The 21,924-nt window shown below is 38.3% G+C and overlaps 1 protein-coding gene across 5 annotated transcripts in view; it reads right to left on the reverse strand.

The window, feature by feature from the left end:
• The window catches only part of KIF5C (kinesin family member 5C), a 124,760-nt gene that overhangs the window by 57,023 nt on the left and 45,813 nt on the right, over positions 1-21,924 (reverse strand). For 4 of the 5 annotated variants that reach the window (XR_005586250.1, XM_039495078.1, XM_039495076.1 and 1 more), the window contains exons 3-8: positions 16,230-16,303; positions 11,171-11,275; positions 8,112-8,160; positions 7,047-7,102; positions 6,220-6,307; positions 1,813-1,937 (exon numbers count right to left, since the gene is read on the reverse strand). Coding sequence is in view for 4 of the 5 variants with exons in the window: in XM_039495078.1 (XP_039351012.1) it covers positions 1,813-1,937; positions 6,220-6,307; positions 7,047-7,102; positions 8,112-8,160; positions 11,171-11,275; positions 16,230-16,303 (497 nt within the window). In the remaining variant the exon portion in view is untranslated. Of the gene's footprint in view, positions 1-1,812; positions 1,938-6,219; positions 6,308-7,046; positions 7,103-8,111; positions 8,161-11,170; positions 11,276-16,229; positions 16,304-18,290; positions 18,375-21,924 lie in introns of those variants that run through there. The other variant, XM_039495079.1, reaches the window with a different exon arrangement.

Genomic DNA, 21,924 nt, shown 5'->3' on the forward strand with positions numbered 1-21,924 from the left:
AGACTAAACTGTCAATGAGAGCTTGTGCAAACAACATTACGATACAGGAAGAGACAATGGAAAAGTTACAGAACCTTGGGAGAAAAAAGGTTATCCTCAAACTAAAGAAGTTATTTAAAAGTGTATCTAATACTTTTAAAGCATCTTAGAGAAAGTCTATTTAATGGCATTTTCCATCTTTCTCTTGGTTCTCTTCCCATTAGCTCAAAGTAGGAACACAGTCTATGGGTGGGTCCTTACTTGATCAGTTCAATGGAAATTTTAAGAAGTGTAGGATCAGGCCATATATTTATTTTAATTGTACTGCTGAAGGTACAATATATGCCTGATATTACTTCTGCATCCAGCCTGGGAAATGGATGCTACCTCATGGACAAGTGAAAAAATTGCCCATCCATGAACAGGCTAGCCTACTGGGAGGCTGCATAATTTCAGGTTTTCTTCTGAATGCCCCCAAACCAATTTAACAGGTCTCAAATCTGTGAATTTAAGGATGAAGGGAAGCTAACTGGGAATGCATTTTCCAAACTGCTATAACAATATTCTGAATTTTCTAATGGACATAAAGAAATGTATGCATGAATTTATTTTACGTGAAAGTGCTTTTTGCTGCCACAATGTAAAGGCAATCTCCCGTGGAATTATCAACCAATATATGAAGAAGGCTATTTTACCAATCGCGCAATATACTGCAACACAACATTTTCTTTTACCCATTTGTCTCTAAAGAGAGAAAAATAATGTCTATTACCATTATGGAAGAGCCATCTATACTATTTAAGTTTGATTATTTCTCAAATACTTAGTGTGAAGTGTGTGGGTGGAGAGCATGGGGAAATGCAACTGAGTCCTAAATTAGATCTGAAGTAATCCATCTAACCAAGGAATTTTTATTACTATTTATTTACAGCCAGACATTCTGTTTGACTGCATGTTAAGAACATTTTCTTTGATGTTCAGATCAATTCTGGGCAACAAAATGGAGATTTGTTCCATTGTAATTCTGTTTGGGCTCATTCTTCTGAGTAAAAAGATACAAATTTCATTCTGTAAAAGCGGCAAAGAGCTCTGTGGCACCTTATAGACTAACAGACGTATTGGAGCATGAGCTTTCGTGGGTGAATACCCACTTCCTCGGATGCATGACATGATGAATGCATGATGAATTTCATTCTGCTTAACATTTTCTCTGTATCCAAATGAAAGCAAAAATAGCTTATGTCATCAGTGTTATGCATGTAGCCTTCAGCTATACCAATTGTATTAAACACTAATGTCTCAACACCCTAATATGCTAAAAAACTGAAGCACTGGAAATGGGATATGTCTGAATTAAAACTACCCCCCCACCACCAAAAACTGGTGGAAAGTCTATACTCCTGCTCATAACAGTTTTCTCTAGATGCTAGTGAACAAAACCGGCCTTCCATTACAGCAAACATGAAGATACATGCTCTGATACAGAATGTGTCAATGTACGTGAAAATTATGTTGTTGCAATTCACTCCATTACAAATTAACGACCAACTACAGATGCTGTGTTTTGCATTTCGTTCTAGTTAGTACTACTGACCTGTTGCTTTTCCCCACCTTGAACTCCAAACATGTCACAGATTAAGTGTGAGCCAATATTCTTATCTACATACTAGACTTTTAATGAAATAAATAAATAATAAAGATATGCTACGTTTAGTTCCAGAAGTTGCATAAGCTACATTCATAGATTTAAGTTGCACCAAAACACACTCAATTTAGGAATACAGTAATAGTTCTAAGCCTGGTAAAAAATTACTGATAAAACGTACTCATTACCTTCTCACTTCCAGCCAAGTCCACCAGATAAAGCTTTCCACTGAGTTTCTTTTCAGTTTCTACATTCTCTTGTTTAATATTAATCAGGAAGATACTGTGGCTTCTAGAGCTGTGTTCATTCATATCTATAAAGAAATAATAGTTTTGTTTAACACTCTTATTTGTAGAGATTTTTAAAATCTGCCAACATATGTTCTTATTTCATTTTATCATAGCTGGCCTGTGACCAGTCAATAAGCATAGAAGCTCCACACAATAATCTATTCAGAAGTATAAATTTCAGACAACTTCTTGAACTCTTCTGAAAGCAGCTGCCCCTCAAGAGTAGTGATGAACATTTATGCTGTCTAGAATGAGCTTTTATTTTCCACCCACGTGACTAAAAATTAGCTAGATTCATGACAAATGACATGATCCTGGGGGGATGGGGTGGAAAATGTGAAGCATTTCTTTAGAAGGACCCTCATCAAATAATTTTTCTTAAACAGCATACACTTTGGGCCTAAGTTGAGAATCCTAATTTATTTTCATTAAAATAAAAAGTCAGTGAAAACCCGAGAGATTTAGGAGTACAAAGCACAATTACAGATGATATTCCTGTGATCAAAAGCACCCCTGTATTCACACCCTATGCAAAATACGCCTTGTCAGATATCATTTAAAAACTAACACCACACTGATCAATCTTCTTGTGTAACCTATGTACGAGATGCATATTAAGAGTTATGAACAAACTGAAATTATGACTACAGTGTGTTTACCAGACAAGTCTGGGGAGGGGGTAAACAAACGACAAGATGATGCCTCTAGCCAGGTGTCGTCAAAGTGGATTGGAAATCACCAGAAAAGTGGCCATTCTTTGGCAATGAAGAGGGGGCAGGAACAGATCTATCTGCATCTTAGCAAACACGGAACCTCTTTCTCCAAGAGACTTCATATTTCTTTTCTCACAGCTGGAATGAATTTTATCCAGGGGTGATCCTCAGGAAAATGAATTTCAAAGGGTGACTGGACTATAAAAGTGAGAGGCAAAAACATCCCAAGCTCTCTCTCTCTTCTCACATAAGATGACAAAGGAACTATCCCTTGGACTTTGGGACTGACTGATCCTGACATGAGAATTTGATTACCCCAGTTGCTGGGAACATGTAGTAAAGATTTAACCTTAAACCAAGTTTAGCTTGTTAAGTTTCAGGTAGTAGGAGGCATTTTATCTTTATTTTTTATAACCATTTCTAACTTTAATACCTTATACTTGTACTCATAACTTCTCTTTGTAGTTAAATAAATTTGTCTTATTTTTAATCTAAACTAACCCAGTTACCAAATACAGTAGCAAACTGTTGAATATTGACCCTTTAGCAAGAGCAACAGAACTTTAATATCTAACCTGTCCAGGAAAGGGCTGGACAGTGCAGAACATGTTTTTGGAAAAATCTGGGACTCGGAGTGTTTTGGGATCACCCTGCAAGTAGTAATCCAGGATGGCAGAAGACAGAGTTTGACTGACAGGTTTCTGGGGTTGGAGTTGCTGGACGAGAGGTGTAGCTGTACACAGACATTCAGGGTGTGGCCTGCATGTTGTCAGGTTGTTTGTGAGCAGGCCTAATTGGAAGCTACAATAGCAAAGCATTATGAGGCACCCACAGTTGTGGGGCAGATGGTGACACAGCCTGCTGGTCTGTATTGCATCCCTGGAACATGACAATTCTCCTGCTGTGTAACAAGAGAATGACTACGGTATATTGGAATGGGAATGGGAAGGAAGTTTGTTAAGGTGTGGAGTGCAAGTGTTTTTGAGAATTATGATGCGAGTCATACAGCATTTAAGTTGAAATGGGTCTGGATGTAACTGTTGCCATGGTGTTCATCAGAAATGCACATGAGGATTTGTATGGGAAATTTAAAGTGATTTTTGTTGCTTTTGTGTCAGAGTGAGAGCCCTGGGGCCTGGAATTCTCAATTATCCACCCAATAGGTACAGCATGGTCAGGCGCAGTACAAGTTTCCATACAACATAAGCTTGGATCTAACCACATTTTGTTGGAGGTGGTAGTGAGATATCCAAGATGTCAGACAAGTAACCACCTCCTTTCCCTCCACTCACCCTTCTCTATCACCACTGACCTCACTACCATCTTTTTGCTCTCCCAAGCTTGCAATCTTTGTGCTCACTTCAGTTCCACTCTCCTTCTCCCCTCACTTTCTCTACAACATTCCCAGAGTTTTCCTCTTCCTCTCCCTACCTTCAACCCAAGCACTAGTTTGTTCTCTGGTTGATTCCTGTCTGGACTTCTACACCTTGGTGTGGGGCTGGACCTGAAGTTAAGAGTAGATTTGGGTGTCTAGTCTAAAGAAAGTAGTAGAAACATGGGAGCATAGACTACTCTCAGAGAACCAAGAAAAGAAAAGGAAAGAAAGAAAAGCTGTTCTATAGAAGTTTTTTAGGTGTGGTAAGAAAGGCAAAGGAAAACCAGAAGAGCACAGTACTTTAGAAATGGAAGGAGGTGAGAGTGTAGGGGAGAATAGTATTATCCACTGAGTAACAGCAAACTGAAGAACAACAAGGATTCAGAAGGAACTGCCGAAATTGGCTAGGAGGTAGTCATTTGCTTTTTTAGAGGAGAAGTTTCCAAATATACTTGAGTAATGACATTTGTCTGTGCCAAACTCACTAGTTGCATCAAAGGCAGTCTATGCTATAGTCTGGGGACTGGGTCAATGATATCTGTCTTTTTCATCACCATGCCCAGCATGGTACAATGCACTATGACAATAGTTACAGATCTGGTAAAGGGTGCAGTAAAAATACAAAAATAATAAATACATGTTTTAAAAGATTTATTCACTCTGCAGCTACTGGAACTCAGTCCAGGCCACTGCTTCAGTATGATAAGGAAACAAAGCAAAAGACAGAGCAGAATTATTTTGAAGGTCTGTTTAAACAACATTCTGCCGTCTTTATATGTTGTTGTGACCAACTGATTCCTCCAGAATTTTGAATTTTAGGACAGAATAGGAAACAATTCCACTTTTTTAAATCTTATTTGTTATATTCAGGTCTCAAAAATCTGGAATGTAGCAAATGAAATGTATGCCTGCAAAGAAGCCCCAAATCAGTATGATTTAAACACAGCCCCGTTCACTTAGTATCCTAAAGCACTTTGTGAATGTTAAGAATCTCATCGTCAGCTAGGCAGGAAAGTATTCTCTCTACTTTACAGATGAGTAAACTGAGGCAGGGATAAATCATAAAGCTAGAACAAATCACAAAATGAGCACAGGGGCATAGAGGGAATATGGAACAAAACCTAGAATTCACAAAATAAAACCCTCAGCCTGGAACCCACCAGATGCCTACATTCACATTTTCAAGATATCAGAGGTTTATTGAACAGCAGTAAACTGTGGACATTTTAGAGCTGAAGTTATGAAATCTAGCATTATAATTTGGACTGATTTAAATAACAATTTAATAGAAATCCCTTGCTCAAAAGGGAAATTACTTATTTTTTCCGGTATAAACTTGGAAATTATTTTTCAGGTATAATTTGTCACATTTTATTCAATAATGACTGATAGAATAAATAAACTATAGTGAGCTATATGTAGTTAGTGCATCCATCCACTGCTCATTTTCTTAATGAAACACACATCATAACTAAAGTCAACACTAACAGACTGTCTACACAACAGTCACCCACAATACAAAACAGCAATTAACAGTGATTTAAAAAAACCCACTAGCTTGACAATTTCATAACTTTTCATTCTATAACTTTTGTCTGCTAAAATAAATATTACAAAATAGTATTTAAAAATATTTTTATGTTTTAAGATAATCTAAAAAATAGTCTCCATGTTATTTTGAAAACAGTATCACAAGCCATTCTTTAAAAAGTTATACGTTTCCTGGCACACTTATACAGTAGTATACATCGCTGCTAAAAATGTAAGGAATCTCACAATGCCTGTGTCAAGAAATTACAATGTATGCAATGCATGTTAAACTGAGGTACCAATTCAGCTCCCATTGAAGTCAATGTGAGTTTTCAAATTGTTATAGTCGGAGCTGGACGAGCCGTAAATGTCTATATGCAATTGGTTTTTAATGGTCTCCAAGAGTCATTTATTGGGCCAAAGTTAAAAGATCTTCTCACATCACAGGTCATCATTAAAAAGTCAACATTCACCAACAGTTCTAGCACACTGGTACCTGAGAGTGAGTTAGTAAGTAAAGTACTTAAACACATGCTTAATTGTAAGCACACGAGTAATCCGATTTACTTCAACAGAATTATCCACCTGCTTTGATGGATTGGGGTGTTATTTCCTAATCTAAGCAAGACACAAAATATAGGTACTAAGCGCTATTGTTTCTTTATATACTTCTTTGAGATCACTTACTTGTAACAGCTACATGGCGGTTTGCTTTCCCTTCATCAATGACATCCATAACTTCTTCAGGACTAGAGACAAACCTCTCTGTGCAGCCCTAGAAACACGTACATTCAGTATTTAGAAGTATAGAAAATGTGTCTTTGCATCTTTTCATAGTAATGTAAAATGTTCATCTCTCTCAGGCAAAAATAAATATCCAATATGAACATTCAAGAGAGATATGGCCAAAATCTGCCATCAAATTGACTTCAGTGGGGGGCGGGCGGGCTTGAGAAGATTCTACTCTCAGATTGTATTAAAGGATCAATCAAAACAAACACTCCAAATAAGAGGATTCTGTACAATCAGAAAATGCTGAAGTATCAAATAACTTCCATTAGAACCTCTAAATTCTTCTAGATTATTTTCCTCACAATTGCCTACATGTTCAGGGTTTTATTCTGTAAATTCTATTGCCTCCACATGCATAAAGTGCCATAGGGATAGCTGTGTTAGTCTGTCCACAAAAACAATGAGGAGTCTGGTGGCACCTTAAAGACTAACAGATTTATTTGGGCATAAGCTTTCGTGGGTAAAAAAACCACTTCTGGATCTGAAGAAGTGGGTTTTTTCCCACGAAAGCTTATGCCCAAATAAATCTGTTAGTCTTTAAGGTGCCACCAGACTCCTCGTTTTACACACACACACACACACACACACACACACACACACACACACACACACACACACGTTAAGGAAGGTTCAAATGGAAAGTAGAGGCTGGTTTAAGGACCCACGGAGTGGGGAGAAGGGGAAAATGAACCAAATCAAACATCTGAAAGTCTTCCTTATACCTTTACATATGGAACTCTGTTTTTATCTTCATGTACTGCAAGGTTCGTCTTTGACACTAGAAGAAAGATTACATGTATTACGAGTATTTCACTTACAAATTCTGTCAACTGGAGGAATGACAAAAGTATAATTTGAACACACTATAACTCATTACAAAACTCAAATTCAGAATGAGGATTTTTTTTCCTGTTCCTTACTTTTAAAAAAAGGTTACCCTTAATTTCAGGGGTGGGCTTTATATCTAAAATGATTTTTATGGCTGAGAGCTTTTGTTGCACGCTCCAGTCATGTATTGAACATGTACTGAAGAAACATGAAACCAACTTGGATTTCCTGAAGAAAGCAAGTATTTCAAAGGCTTAATAGAGTTCCAGTCAACTTCACTGCTCTTGTGTTAATATTACAGTTCACCATCACCATCTCCAGACTAATTGAATATGTTCAGGCTGGAACAACAATTGAAACAATCTATTATTTTTTTAATGTTTCCAAGTTCTTCTAACCAACAGAAACATAGTAAAACACTGATTAAAGCTTGGTCTATTCTCCTACTCTGGGCTAAAATTTAACTATGTAAATCTAACGTAACTTCTGACACATACTGTATAAAGTCTGCATTGCAATTGCAAACTGGCTGTAAGTCATGAGATTTACATGTACAGCATGCATGAAAACAATGTTAGTTTGCAGGACTCAGAAGTAGTCTGGCTGGCAAGAAAGTACAAAATCTCAGAAGTCTGTAGCTTATAAGCAAGCTATGTATATCTACACTGGACACTTGGATTTTGTACACCACTGAAGCATCCTTATTTACACAGAAAAGGTGTGGCGCACAGTGTCTCAACAATTCAAATGCCTCTTCTAATATCATAAAATAAGAGCCAGATAATCAGATAACCTAAACCAGTTTAAATAAAATTTAGAAATTCAGTCTTTCAGCTGTAAATTTAATTCAAGCTTTTCAATATGATGGCATTGAATCAATAAAAAACAGGAAAGAAACGTATTCCCCAAACTCCCCATAACCCAGCCAGTGGGGAACAAAAAAGCATGCTGTTACTTACCATCAAGTAAGTCCCTTATTTTGTCCAAGTAAATTTCAAAGTAAGAAACCTAGTGCAAAACAAGTATTTGTTTTAGATTTATAGCACTGACTCAAGTGTTCTTCTTTACTTGTACTGTCATATCTATGAAAATAAGAGGAGGCAAATGACTCAGCTAAAAAGGTATCCAGTATTACCCAGTGAAGGGTAATTTCACACTGGTCCATCAACAAAATAAGGTGAATATATCTACTTTCGTTCTTTTCTTTCACAAAGTCTCTTGAGACAGGCAGAATTGAAAATGGAAATTGAGATAGCAGAAAATTAACAAGCTCAAATGTTACCTTAGCATATGTCGTATAAGGTACCACTTTGACATTTGTAAAAGCTATGCTGATGTACATTACAAGAAGACACTTAGCAGGTTTTGTACAACATCTGTGTTAAACTAGTTAATCCAAGTCAAAACCATTCTTAAAGTTAAGCACCTGCATAAGCACTTTCTGAATCAGGACCAAAAGGAGGAGTGAGCTGAAGAGAAACAATGCTTTGTTTAAAAATAAAAATAAAAATTGGGAGAGACAATGTACAAAAACCTCAAAATAAAGGGCTAACTCGGCATTGGCATAAACAAGCAAAACCACGTTTAAGTTAATGGAGTTGTGGCTACTAGTATCTGGATTAAGTTTTGTCCAGTGAATGAGTATTTGTATAGTTAGGCTCCGTTTTATCTGCATAATTTTATTTTAAGGAAAATACAAGCTACACTCATAACTCTGTTGCCAATTCATTTTAGTGTGACAAAAGTTTCTTTATCATTTACTGCAGCAGTGCTGCTATAGGCAATTAAGGGATAACTTTATACTGTCAACTTATTTTGACATGTAATGATATCTATTGTAGGTCAACTCAATTACATTTGTAATGGAACAAAATCTTTGTTTTCCTAGAGTTCACGCCAAAGGCTAAAATGGATAAATAGATGTCACTACTAGGTAGATGAGATTTAATAAGGCAATGATTGGCAAGAAAGAAGTCTAGAAGATATACCATCATTCATTACAGGAGAAGACATGAACAAAGCTCATAGGTCTCAATTACAGTCTCCTCCTGGACACCAACATTGTCAGACTTACACATTCAAGTCAAGAGGTGAAAGACTGAGAAAAAGAAAAAGAAAAAAAAGCAAAAAAAACAGATTTCATCATAAGCAGCTGAGCTGGTTGAAGTTTTTTTGTTTGAAACAATTTGTCAAAAAGCCCAATTCAGTATTTCCTGTTTATTTTGTCAGCAGCTGCACATTAAACTCCATGTTCTATGGTTGATAAGCCATTAAACCAAATGTGAAGTTTTCAGAATGTGCCTCCTTATTTACTCTGTTTGACTGGATAATATACTACAATCCATTTTGTTAGGGTCTTTTTATTGCAGATCTCATTAATTTTTAAAATTAAGTCTCTTTCAAAATTTTAGCTATTCAGGCAGAACAGTCAGCGTAGTTGCATTATTGGGTAAAAGATTTTAATGGAATAATTCTCATTATTTAATGAAACCAGCTTACCGCATACATTTTAAAACACATTTCTGATATTAACAGCCATTGGAAGATTCCATTCTAGGCCATTCGAAATTCTGTCCAACCCACTTGCTCTAAGGCTTTGCCAACACTAGCAATATTCAAACCCATAAGTCACAAATGCTTTAACCACCTAGCCCACTCCACGCTAGCATTTTCATCATTGCTACCACTGATGGAGAATCACCAATGATTAACTACAGGTCTACATTTTGTTAATGCAGTTGCACCCAAAGCTACAGGGATTCTACCCATATTTTTATACTATGCTATCACTGTGGCATGCAAGTGACTCTAACCCAACTAACTGCCCCAGTATTTAAACTAAATTGACTTCTAGACACATTTCAACAAGAGATTGTTATAACTTAAACAGGTTTTAAAACTGAAATTTAGTGGCATGGCTTTAAGTCTCTGGGAGTAACAAGAAGATACCTGTTTATATATACACATATGCATGAGTCACTGTGGGCTATGTTACAGCACTCCCTTCTGGAGTCTGCAGTCAAGGGGAGTTTTGCCTGAGTAAGGAGAGATAACTATGGTTCCATGCTTTTCAAAGACCGTGGAGCCTCATGCCTCAAACCATTCACTTATCCCATGTAGAAATAAATAAATACTGATAATTTGTTACTGTATAACACCTATAATCAGAGAACCTCAAAGAATCCTCATTTTAGAAAAAGAGAAATGGAAGCACACAAGGCTTAAACTACTTGCTCCAATCAGTGGCAGAGATGGGAGTAAACTTTAGGTTGCTCAAGCCCCATTCTCCTCATTTTTCAGGCTGGCACTCTAATTGACACCATCAATCTGTTTAATACATTTTTTACAAGTAATTACTGATATTCCTGGGTAACTTGGATCACAAATTTAGGCCATAGTTCCCGGCCAATGGGAGCTGCAGAGCCGACGCTTGGGCGGGGGCAGCATGCGGAGACTCCTGGCTGCTCCTATGTTTATGGGGGACATGCCGCTGGTTCTAGGAGCCACGGCATGCGCAGAGTGGGGCAAGCCCCCAACCCTGCTCCCCAGCTGCAACAGAGCAAGCCCCTGACCCCACTCCCCGGCAGGAGCTCAAGGGCCAGATTAAAAGGTCTGATGGGCCGAACGCGGCCTGTAGTTTGCCAACCCCTGCTCCATAGTCTCTCACTAAAGTGCCATGCCTATCAAATTATTAATAACCAATAACAAGGGCTGATCTGAAACTCCATGTAATTAAGTTAGGGAAGCAATATAGAAAAACAGTACATTATACTATTACAGAGATCTGAAATACAAAAAGAAAAAATCTCAGCAAGGATATTGTAGCCTAACTACAGCAGACACAACTATATTGGATTCCTGTACAAAAACCTATTTTATATTAATGGGTCTTTGAATCACCTAAGGAAAATGAAAAATCCTGCAGTGAAATGTTACGTTTTATAACAAGATTGAGTTTTACCATCCAGCTCATTGTCTTCCATCTGACCCATTACATAACATGTCATTTTGCATTTACCTTTATGTGAAACTCCAGGTTTTCATCCATGGAATAGATGTGATCAAAGATGTCATGTGCAATTCTTGGAATTATTCCCATTAGCTGATGGTCGTGCAGCTTCCCCTAAAGACACAATGGCAAACTGTAACTTGGAAAGAGTTGTTTGTGTGTCAGAATAGAGAAGGCCTTCCTCATACAAACCTTCACACAGTGGGCACCTCTGAACACGTCCCCTGCTCTCTAGGGATTTGCTTGATGTAAAACACGCATTAGAAGGTGGCAGAGTGACTCAATGTGTTAGCACTCGTCACTCTACAAAGTGCCCACTGGTTTTGTCAGTTGCTGGCATTCTGTGCAGAATGTTCTCCTACTGCCAATCACACTGTCCAACTCCGATTTAACCCGGAGAAAACACACAAACAAAACCCACTCAGAAAATATGCAACGGTCTTCCTGGTTAAAGACCGTTTAACCAGGTCTTCCTGAGATGTATGGAAACCTGCAGAAAAGAAAAACCTCCTGAAGCTGCATTCATCAGACTCTATTCTACCACTTCACTGGTGCAGGCAGCTAAAAAGGAGATCTGGGAAGGAGGGTATTTTGGTTATACTGTGGCTTGATTTTGTGGGGCCAGCTGCCAAGATGCACAGTCTTGCAAACAGGATCATTCTCTTAGTGGGCACAGCCAGCTTCCTATGCCCTATCAAGCAGCTCCAAATATTAAGTAAAACCAGTTTCCCTAACTGCATGACATCTTTCAGTTGCTTTCCTTTATACAGGTGAGTCAACCTTAAAAGTGAATTATGAGAGCTTGAAACAAAAATCTTTCTATGAACACAGCAGAAAAAGATCTCACATCTTGTGCAGTCATGTACATTCACGCATAGTTAAAGAAAGGCCCTGATGATACAATAGAAAGGATTTTTTCCAGTGATTATGAAATATTATTGTAACATATGGACTCAAGAAAGATATGGTCTGCAAAAACAAACCCCATAAAAGTGTTAACATCACTAATAAAAATGGTCAACATCAGAGAAGATGTTGATTTCAGTATCATACCACTACTTTTAAAAATTCGGTAGATATCCATGTTGCTATGAATCATGAGAAATCATTAAAAAAATGTAGTCAGTAGTCATTTCTATGAATAAAACCCATTTCAACTGTAAAACTAACACACACAAAAATCAGAGCAAGTTAGGAAGAAAAGACTGAATTTACAGACTAGTTATATAGCTTTTTATATAATGTACAAATGTCCGGATCTTAGTGGTTTGTCATATACAACTGTCCTACCAATCAGTCAGCTATTACTGTTTTCAGATACATTCCTTGTAGACACAACTTGCTGCATTTAAATACACTGGAGCGGGTGGAGTGACAGTCATCTTATAAACATTAAGCCAGTATGACAGAAATCAAACATGAAAACTGGTACGTTCTATATATAGCTGTCTATCTCAAGGGTTTTGTTCAAAGTATCCACTAGTTTCCTGCCCTTGAATTACAGATCCTAGGGAAAAATAGAATCAATTATACTGCTACATGCCCCTTCCTAGAAAAGCAGAACTCGGCTATATTTAGACCATGAATATTCAATTAACGTTAAAATGTGTATATGTTTTGGTATTTATACAACATTAATGTTAACCACTATATAGTTTGGCTTGGAAGAATTAGATTTTTACTGGTAAATGTTAGTAAACAATTTCACCATACAAATACAAACCACTGTAAAAGTATTTCCACCGACAATTAAAATTTACAGATAGGCAAGCTAAGAAAAACACTGCCTGACAACTTGGTGTTTGATATAATTATATTTACTCTGTATATATTGACAATTTGTGATTTAATTATCATAAAGTTTGCACTTTTTGAATCTCAATGTCTGTCATTAAATAACTATCTCATCTCCTCATAATTCCCCCCAACTTGGAACATTTAAAATGAATAAAAATTAAAAAAAAAAAAAAAGTAAACCCCATAATTTCACACAACTGAAAATTTAAATCAATGCAAGTAGAAATGCTCAAAATAGATGTTGACATTATCTGATGGGAAAAAAATCAAATTCTGCCAAGCCTATATGTATGGCAACCCATTCAGCTCCTCAAAGAATGAGAAGCCTGCATCGCTCAGTACAGTGGTTCGCTGCAGTCAGTGAGAAGAAAAATAGAGGTGATATATTAAATTAAAAATATTTTCTGAATCCCTGATTATTTTGGGGGTTGGGGGGAGGGAGTGGAGATGATCCATTCTTTAGCTTGCCACCAAAGGGCTCATGCCTCATTGCTTATGTCTGTGCCATTAAGACATGCTATTACTGAACTGGCACTGCAGTATAACTTTAATGTCATTAACTCCTGCCCTTTGGATCAGTCTGCAATCAGCTTTGCTAGCACACCTGCCCTATAGTACTGTTTGGAGTGTGCTTTCTCTAATGGGAAGAGAATATCTTATACACACCCCAAATAAATGACAATGTATTGGTCCAGCTTTGAGCAGGGGGTTGGACTAGATGACCTCCTGAGGTCCCTTCCAACCCTGATATTCTATGATTCTATAAAATAAAAGGTTCTGCTTTTCTTAATGAGCTCTCATGCTCCACCCTCTCCTTATGTACGCAGACCAGTCCCAGAAAACAAAGGGTCTATGTGAAAAAAGATAAATGAAGTGTGCATGCAAATTGAACACCCAGAATACACTTTGTAAACCTCTTCTAGGGCCAGGCCCTGTTTCCATTGAGGTCAATAGGAACTTTCTTCAATGGAAGCAATATCATGCTCACAAAGACAACAACATTTTTCCTCCTGCCGCACAGAAATACTTTTTTCAAGAGGCTCAGCATAGTGGGATTTATTAACATTTGCACATGGTGATGCACTGAAAGAGGAGGAAATTTTATTCTATTTCACTATAAATCGAGTTTCACTAAAATCAGAGTTCACTGAAGCAGGTTCCACTGTATTAGAATTTAAAAAAATGTTCATCTCAATGTTGGAGGCAAGAGAAACCAAGGTGGCCTAAGTCACACAGAAGTTAAAGCTACAAAACTCTCATTGTTCCAGTTGTAACCTCAAGAATGGTTTAGAGGAAAGTTCTACTGCTGCCATCCTGACAGTGCTGCCAGTGAACACACCAAAACAGCGATGCTTTGCTCATTAAAACCCTTCATTTTAATAAGAATATTATTTCCCACATTTTAACATGGGAGACAAGCAGCAGCTAGTGAACTGTAACACTGAGACAGTGCTCTTATTTCAGCCCGTTGACACAATAACGAGGACCTATGGCAGACTTGCTTCTGAAGAGTCTAGCTTGAGCTCAAAGCCCATATGAATCAATTGAATATAAGCTTATGTGAGATTAGTGGACAAAAGAAAAGGTACCTCCCTACACATGCAGATTGATATGAGTCTTAGCTAGTTCAATGTGGCTCTCTCAGGCTTCCCTATACAAGTTAGAAATGCAAGACATGGGTTTATCAGAGCTCCTTTGTACTACTTTGTCCTGTTAAGTGTAACACTGAAATGTGAGATACTTCACATATATTACAGAAAATCCACCATAAAAGCTTCACCTTAAGGATTTAATATTTCTTCTATTTTAGATCAGCTTATGTATTTCCCCCTTTAAAGTATTGTAATGGCATTACAAGAGGATGTTGAGTTAAAAAGAGGGATTAAAGCTGAAAACAGACATGATTCCTCTTTAAATGTGACAGGTGGCTTTATTAATTTTTTTTTTAAATAAAAAAAGAAGAAAATGCCCCTTTTTCCACAGCAGGCAGTTTTCCTTATCAGAGTCTGTAATTCTGAATATAAATTAACTTGAAGAAATCTTTCCTCATAGTACGTGAAAGCACCAGCTCAAGCCCTGCAGACATTTTGATTTAATTACCTTCTGAGCTAGTGGGATGACTGAATAATCCACCATCTGTGTGGATTGAGCTGATGTTTCCTCTCCCCTCCCACTCCAGCCCTCAATTTACAGAAGGAAGCAAGGGCAGACTTAATTAGACATGAGCCATCAGTTATTACATCCCTCTGTAAAGGAGCAATTGTGGCAAACAAACAGCAATTCTACAAGCACCTGAAAACAAAACAAAAAAATTAAAAAGCTGAAGAAAATATTACTGGCTTTCTCCCTACACCTTTCTATTAATTAGGTCACTTGTATTAATCATTCAGCAAATCTGCTTGATGCTGCTAAACAAGTTTGAGTAAGACTTCTTTCCTGGTTGGAGCTGCTTCTTTCACAGCCCTCTATTTACGGTTTGTAGCTTGAACTGAAAATATGCTGGAAAAAGGTTATCCAGCTTCTTATATACTGACTTTGGGAGGCTCTTGCTGTGAGACAGATCTCAGCCCAACACTCAGACTGCATCACATGTAAGTAAACCCATCACACAATTAAATGTTTGCAGAGATTATATCAAGAGATCAAAATATTATCTAACTGCCTCTGCTTATAGGTACCTTCCCCTTGTTAAGGGTAAGATGCCCTGAGGCTGCAGACCACATTATACTTCTCTCTGCTGGAAACACAGATATACTCAGGACTTCAGCCTTTGGCCTTGCATTCCTCTCTTCAAGAGCAATGATTCAAATGCTCAGCTTTTTATGCTGCAGCATGCGTGAGTAGAATTCCCGTAAGAGAATTGCAAATGAGAAAAACAAAAAATTGAAGGATGAATTTTTGCAATGCTGCATTCAAGATGAGTACACAAACCCTTATTATTGATTTTGTTTCGTGATTAACAAATCCCATTCCAAACCTCTAAAAATACATACATCTAACCTGGCATGATCAATCTGGAGAAGCTGCAGTTTGCACTTGTCATTCACTGTTCCTTATGTCAGCTACTTATCAATAAAAACCCTTAAGAAAATTCTACACTGAAGAAATCTCTACAAGCATTATAAACAAGACATATGTATGTCTTCTTACATGCCATTTGTATGCCACAAAAGTACAATTCATTTTTCTAGGCATCCAGATTGTCTAAAGCAACCAATTCCATTTAATTCCCAAATTCCTACTCAATTACAATCAAATATTACTACTTTACCTCCATAGTATGTGTTTTTCCTGAAGATGTCTGTCCATAAGCAAAAATTGTTCCATTGTAGCCTTCAAGAACATCTGCAGGAATGAAGAAAATAATCAAAATCCACATTGTTGTCTTAAATACTGCATTTTCAGAAAAGAGTGTTTAGCAAATCACTATTTACATTGATCAAAATTCAATAAGAAAATGAAGAAATTTGTGAAAAGACACAGAAAAGCACATAGATCCACCGAGTCACTATGTTAATGAAAAAAGTGGGATTTCTTTACAACAAGATCTAATTTAAATAATTAGAAAGTCATTTGTACCCCCTACATTTATCAAGTACCGGAGAGAAAATTAAAAACTCAGATATACGTTTGATACCTACCATTTCCCATAGCCATGGCATTGACAATATTTACAGCTTCATTAATTTTCCAGGGAGTAGTGGGGAGGGGGCAGCCTGAGAGCTGGAGGATTTGGGGTTTATTTTATTCTGATTATATTTGCTGGTACAATGTTATAGTTCAATACAGCACACAACAGTACATAATTGTTTATTTGCAATGTAAGCGGGATCTTCAAGCGGGGGGAAGGGGAATATACACAGGTGTTCGTAACACTCATGGATTTTTAAGAACTCAGGCTAGTAGTACTGGGTAAATTTTTCAGATCCTGAAATCAAATAATCAGATAATAATGCAGAGCACCAGAGTATCTGTGCATCTAGGTGATTAAAATACATTGCACTCAGCTCTTAACTCCTCTTTCCATATATAAAAATATCACACAAGTATAATGTAGTTTTCCCCTTCCCTAGCAAGAGAAGGCCTGTAATAAATTCACAAATGGAAAAAGTGTATTAAAAGAAGTCTACTCTGGTATAAACAAACTAGTCCATGAATTCAGCCCAGCCCATTACATTTACCAAGGGGCTTCTAAACAGGTCTGAGTTTCTCTTTATTATTTCACAACATTCATTCAGAATTCCCTTTTGGAAAAAGCATCTAATTGATTTGCAGTTAAATGAAGTGTGAGCTCAGGCAGACAGAAATGTCTATAACAGTATTAGCCTGAATATTATAGAGACAACAGCATTCCCAGAGGTCTGGTTGCAGCTAGCCTTCTATTATTTATAGGCCCTGATTCTGACCACCATTATACCAGCCTACATCAAAACTAAACAAATTCACTTGTAATTTCATGGGTGAGATTTTAATGCCACTTTTCTAGAAAGCTTGAGGCACATCAGACAAGGTGTTTAGAAGGTATGATGGTTAGAGGGGGGATTCTCTCATTTAACATTTTCTTATCTTTTGTGGATAATCAAAACTTTAAAACAGCTTGCCCTAGAAACGCAAGCTTTGAGTTTCTATCTGTCAGTCTAGGCAACGGACAATGCCTGGGGCAGAACAGGAGGGTTGTCGTGGGTGGCTGGATAGGGAGGAATGCCTAAAGCAAGGAGAATCTGGGAAATGCCTGTGGTGGTAGTGAAAGTGGGAGGGAGAACCGGAGTTGACCTTAGGGGTGGGCGACAGCCCAGGGCGCCATAGTCGAGGTGGTGGGGGGGTGCCATGGTGAAGAGGCAAGGGTGGCGGGTGAAGCTTCCTCTGGGCCCCCCCACCCCACCGCACCCGACCCCCACCCAGTCACTGCTCACAACGTCCCTCCTCTACTCCCATCCCTCTCCCAAGGTGGGGGGGGGCTCATAGGGAGGAGAGGAAAGATATGGCAAGGAGGGGGGCCTTGCTGGGAAGGAGATGGAGGAGAAATGCAGTGAGCGGTGGAGGTCTCGTGGGAAGGGGGTGGAGGACAGGAGGGTCACACAAGGTATGGCTTGTGAGATATTTAAATATTCAATTTGCTGAACAACAATATCATGCCAAAATACACATAACATTATATGTAAAGTTATGAACATAAGCACATTTCCAAAGACAAGTCTGGGGAGAGGCTAAGCCAGTTCCTCAGAGACAAAGGGCAAGCTGACACCTCAGCCAGGTGTCAACAAGGCTGATGGACCATGACGTGCTAAGTGGCCATTTTTTGGCAAGGAAGGGGGTGGGGACAAAAATGTACATCTTAGCAAAAATACTGCCTGGAGTTTCCTTTCTTCACCAGATTGCCTCTGCCCTTGGCTCCCAGGTGGAAATGCTTCTGAAAGAGAGGGGGGGACATGACTATAAAAAGGGGGCAGACAGCCCAAGAGATCCCTCTCTCTCTCTCCCTTCCCACCTTATTCTCTATACCTGTGAAGACAAAAGGAAACAGCCATTGGACTCTGGAGGAGGAGTCCTCACCTGAGAATTCGGTCAGTAATCTGCTGGAGCATATGGTGGGAAACTTTGCTTGAATCTAATACATTTTGTCAAGTTCACCACTAAAAAGACATTTTATTTTTATTGTAACCACTTCTGACTTCTATGTCTCATTACTTATACTAAAAATCTGCCTTGTTATAGTTAATCAACTTGTTTTACTGTTTTATCTAATCTATTGTGTTTAAGTTGGAGTGTCTGGGTACTCTATTTAAAATAATAAAATAGCATAGTACTCCCTTAAAGGTATAATGGACTAAATATATTGGTACTGTCCAGGAGGGGGCTGGGCAGTACAGAACACACATTTCTGGGGAACAGCTGGAACTGGGGGTATGTTGGGGTCACCCTGCAGCATAACCACGGCTGGTAAGAGCCAAGGCTGGTTGCAGCACAGAGCCATATCTGGGAGTGACTACTTGCTGGAGGCTATTTGTGAGCCGTCCAGGTTGGAGGCTACAGCAGCAAAACATTATAAGGGGCAAGCCAGATTACAGGGCAGGGGTGACAGAGCTATTCATTAGTCTGGATTGTGCCCCGCTATGTCATAATGGCATATTACACAATTGATATGCAACCTTCACTGGCTCCAAAATGAAATACGGCATTTGCTTCAAGGGGTTGGTCCTGACCACTACAGCCCTGAAAGTTCTAGGTTCAGGTTCTCTCACACCACGTTTGGATGGATGTGTGCACACGCATATATACACTTGGTCCTTATCACTTTCTATTTTCTCTCCCTTTCTCTCAATCTGTTTTCTGCCCTTTTGGCTTGTAATCTCTTTGTTACATGAACTGTCTTCCTCTGCTCTGAGACAGAGCCTAGAACATTTAAGGTTCTGCTGCAATATATAAACAAAGAGGGTTCCACAATGGAAAGCTTTCCACGTAAAATGTCCTCTTCCTTCACGAGAGAGATTTTTGCTTTGGCCTTTGTCAGTTATATTGCCTTGGTTGACTGCAGCTCCTGCAAAGGGTCACGGAGTGAGAAGTGGTCTGTACACATTTACACACACACACACACAAACGAGTGGTCCTCTTCTGAGTCATCATTAATTCCTGACCCAACTCTTCTCTATAAATACATTTTAAGTGTTATTCTTTTCTTCAAACTCTAAAATCCAAATGAAGCTAATCCTTAATCCATGATCATAAAATCATAGTATATTAGGGTTGGAAGGGACCTCAGGAGGTCATCTAGTCCAACCCCCTGCTCAAAGCAGGACCCATCCCCACACAGATTTTTACCCCAGTTTCCTAAATAGCCCCCTCAAGGATTGAACTCACAACTCTGGGTTTAGCAGGCCAATGCTCAAACCACTGAGCTATCCTTCCCCATACCCACATGCCTTCCCTCCCTGCTTCCTTCTATCGACCCAGTGAGCTCAGCCATTCAGCTATTACAGTGTGGTAAATATTAGTACAAGCTGACCACTGAGGATCACGTCATATGGGGCCACATTCTCTGGCCCATTCCATTCATTTTTCTCCTTTATCATCATTCCTGTCCTTGCTACTTAGCCCTCTCATACTTACACCCTCTCACAGAGTCTGTTCTTTTCCACAGTTTTTTTTTAAAGCGGTGTTAAAGAATGGCCTGTAAAAAGAAACACTAGGGCCACTTGTGTCCTTAGACCTGTTTGTAGACTCTGTATAATGAAAGTTTTCTTGCATGCGTTTTTAAATTTAAAAAAATAAACTTCAGTGCTCCTATTTTCTGTGGAGAATAAATGCCTTCCTCCAGAATTCATGAGACTTTTTTTATTTAAAAAAAAAAGGGGGGGAGAGCTTGTTCTGCTCATTCTGTTTAAACAGATTACTGGTATTTATATCTGATACAAGATCCTAAGGCAAGACTTTTAAACAGTAAATATAATCTAAAACAATATACAGTTTTAAAAATATTGTTGAATCAATTATCCTAGAGTTAGGCAGTATAATCCAGTAATTCTCTTCCATCTACAATTCTATAATTAAATATTCAAAAAAGTACACAAATAACTGAAAGAGACAGTCAATGGGCTAGTCAATGAGAACTACCCAAAAAGCAATTACCACAAAGAAATCATTAAAACAATTCATTGTCTCTTCCTCCAAGGCTGCACATACACAGTAAAAATTGCTACAACTAAAAAGCAAAGCTAGTGTTGGCCATTACATATTGACCACGTAGTTTAACAACATCTAGTAACCATGGTGTTTAATTCCTTTCAGTCAGCAGTATTCTTCCAATAGGACAGTGCATGAAAGACAAAGACCTCAGACCTAATCATCTCTCTGTATAGGAAAAAAGCTGAAGCCTTTTTTCTGATGATAAAAGACCAGATCAGAGTGGGAAGGGACAGGAGGGCGGAAAATAGAGCAAAAGAAAAAAGAACGAATATATGACCCACCACGGCCTATTATAATCCTTCAAAAAAATGGATTTTACAAAAATCACCACACTGGAGAGATTAACAAATGCCTCTAAAATCTAGATTATTATACTACATAGATTGTTTCTGAACAAAAGTGTATGGTTTCATATGGTCCAGATACATAGGGATATGAAAATAATTTGGCTTAGCTACTGCTGTTTATTAAAAAGGACTGATGCTTTTCTGCTCTTTTGCTAAAAGTCCTCATTTAGAAAATTCTACTGTCAATGCAATTATTATAACCATCATTTTAGAAACCAGTGGTCAGTCATTAAGCCAGCTGGCATTCTCTACAATTATATTAATCACAATGAAACCATTGGGTCCTGTGAGTGTATATTTTGAATAAGGATACAAGAGAACTATTGGAAAGCTACTGAAACATAAAAACAATGAGTCTGGCACCCAGGATGCCAGCAAGATAACATCAGTAAATATTTTCAATGGAATGCATTCAATCAGTGTTTTCCAAAAGCTTTTGAAAGCTGAGCCCCAGTTCAGGAAAATGAAACCAATTGTTCCCCTACTCCCCCAACCCAACTCCCATTGTGTTGTTAAAGGCAGACCCTTCCTAATTTACACAGTCCCTATAATTGGGGGCCCTCCTTTGGAAAACATTGGGTGTAGATCTTCATAACAGGATACTACTTTTTTTTTTTTAAATACCTTGAACCGTGAAATAGTTAATGTTGACATTTAAAACAACATCACCGGCATCGAAGTTAAACCCCATTAAAAGAATGAGGCAGTTCAGACCTCAGAGCTGTTGTTTCAGGTTGTCTATTAACTCAGGTAGATAGATATCCATCTTACACTCACTTCTGTTTTGAAGATTTCCTTTGCAACCATAACTGTTGAAGACACTGCTTTCATTTTTGGGGGGTGGAGGGAGGGAGACTCTGGAGAATAACTGAGAGGTGGGTCCACACTTCCCCAGCCAGCCCATCACACCCCCAGGTAGCATGCCTCACACTGACA

Source organism: Mauremys reevesii, linkage group 11, assembly GCF_016161935.1.
Source record: "Mauremys reevesii isolate NIE-2019 linkage group 11, ASM1616193v1, whole genome shotgun sequence".
Taxonomy (NCBI): Eukaryota; Metazoa; Chordata; order Testudines; family Geoemydidae; genus Mauremys; species Mauremys reevesii.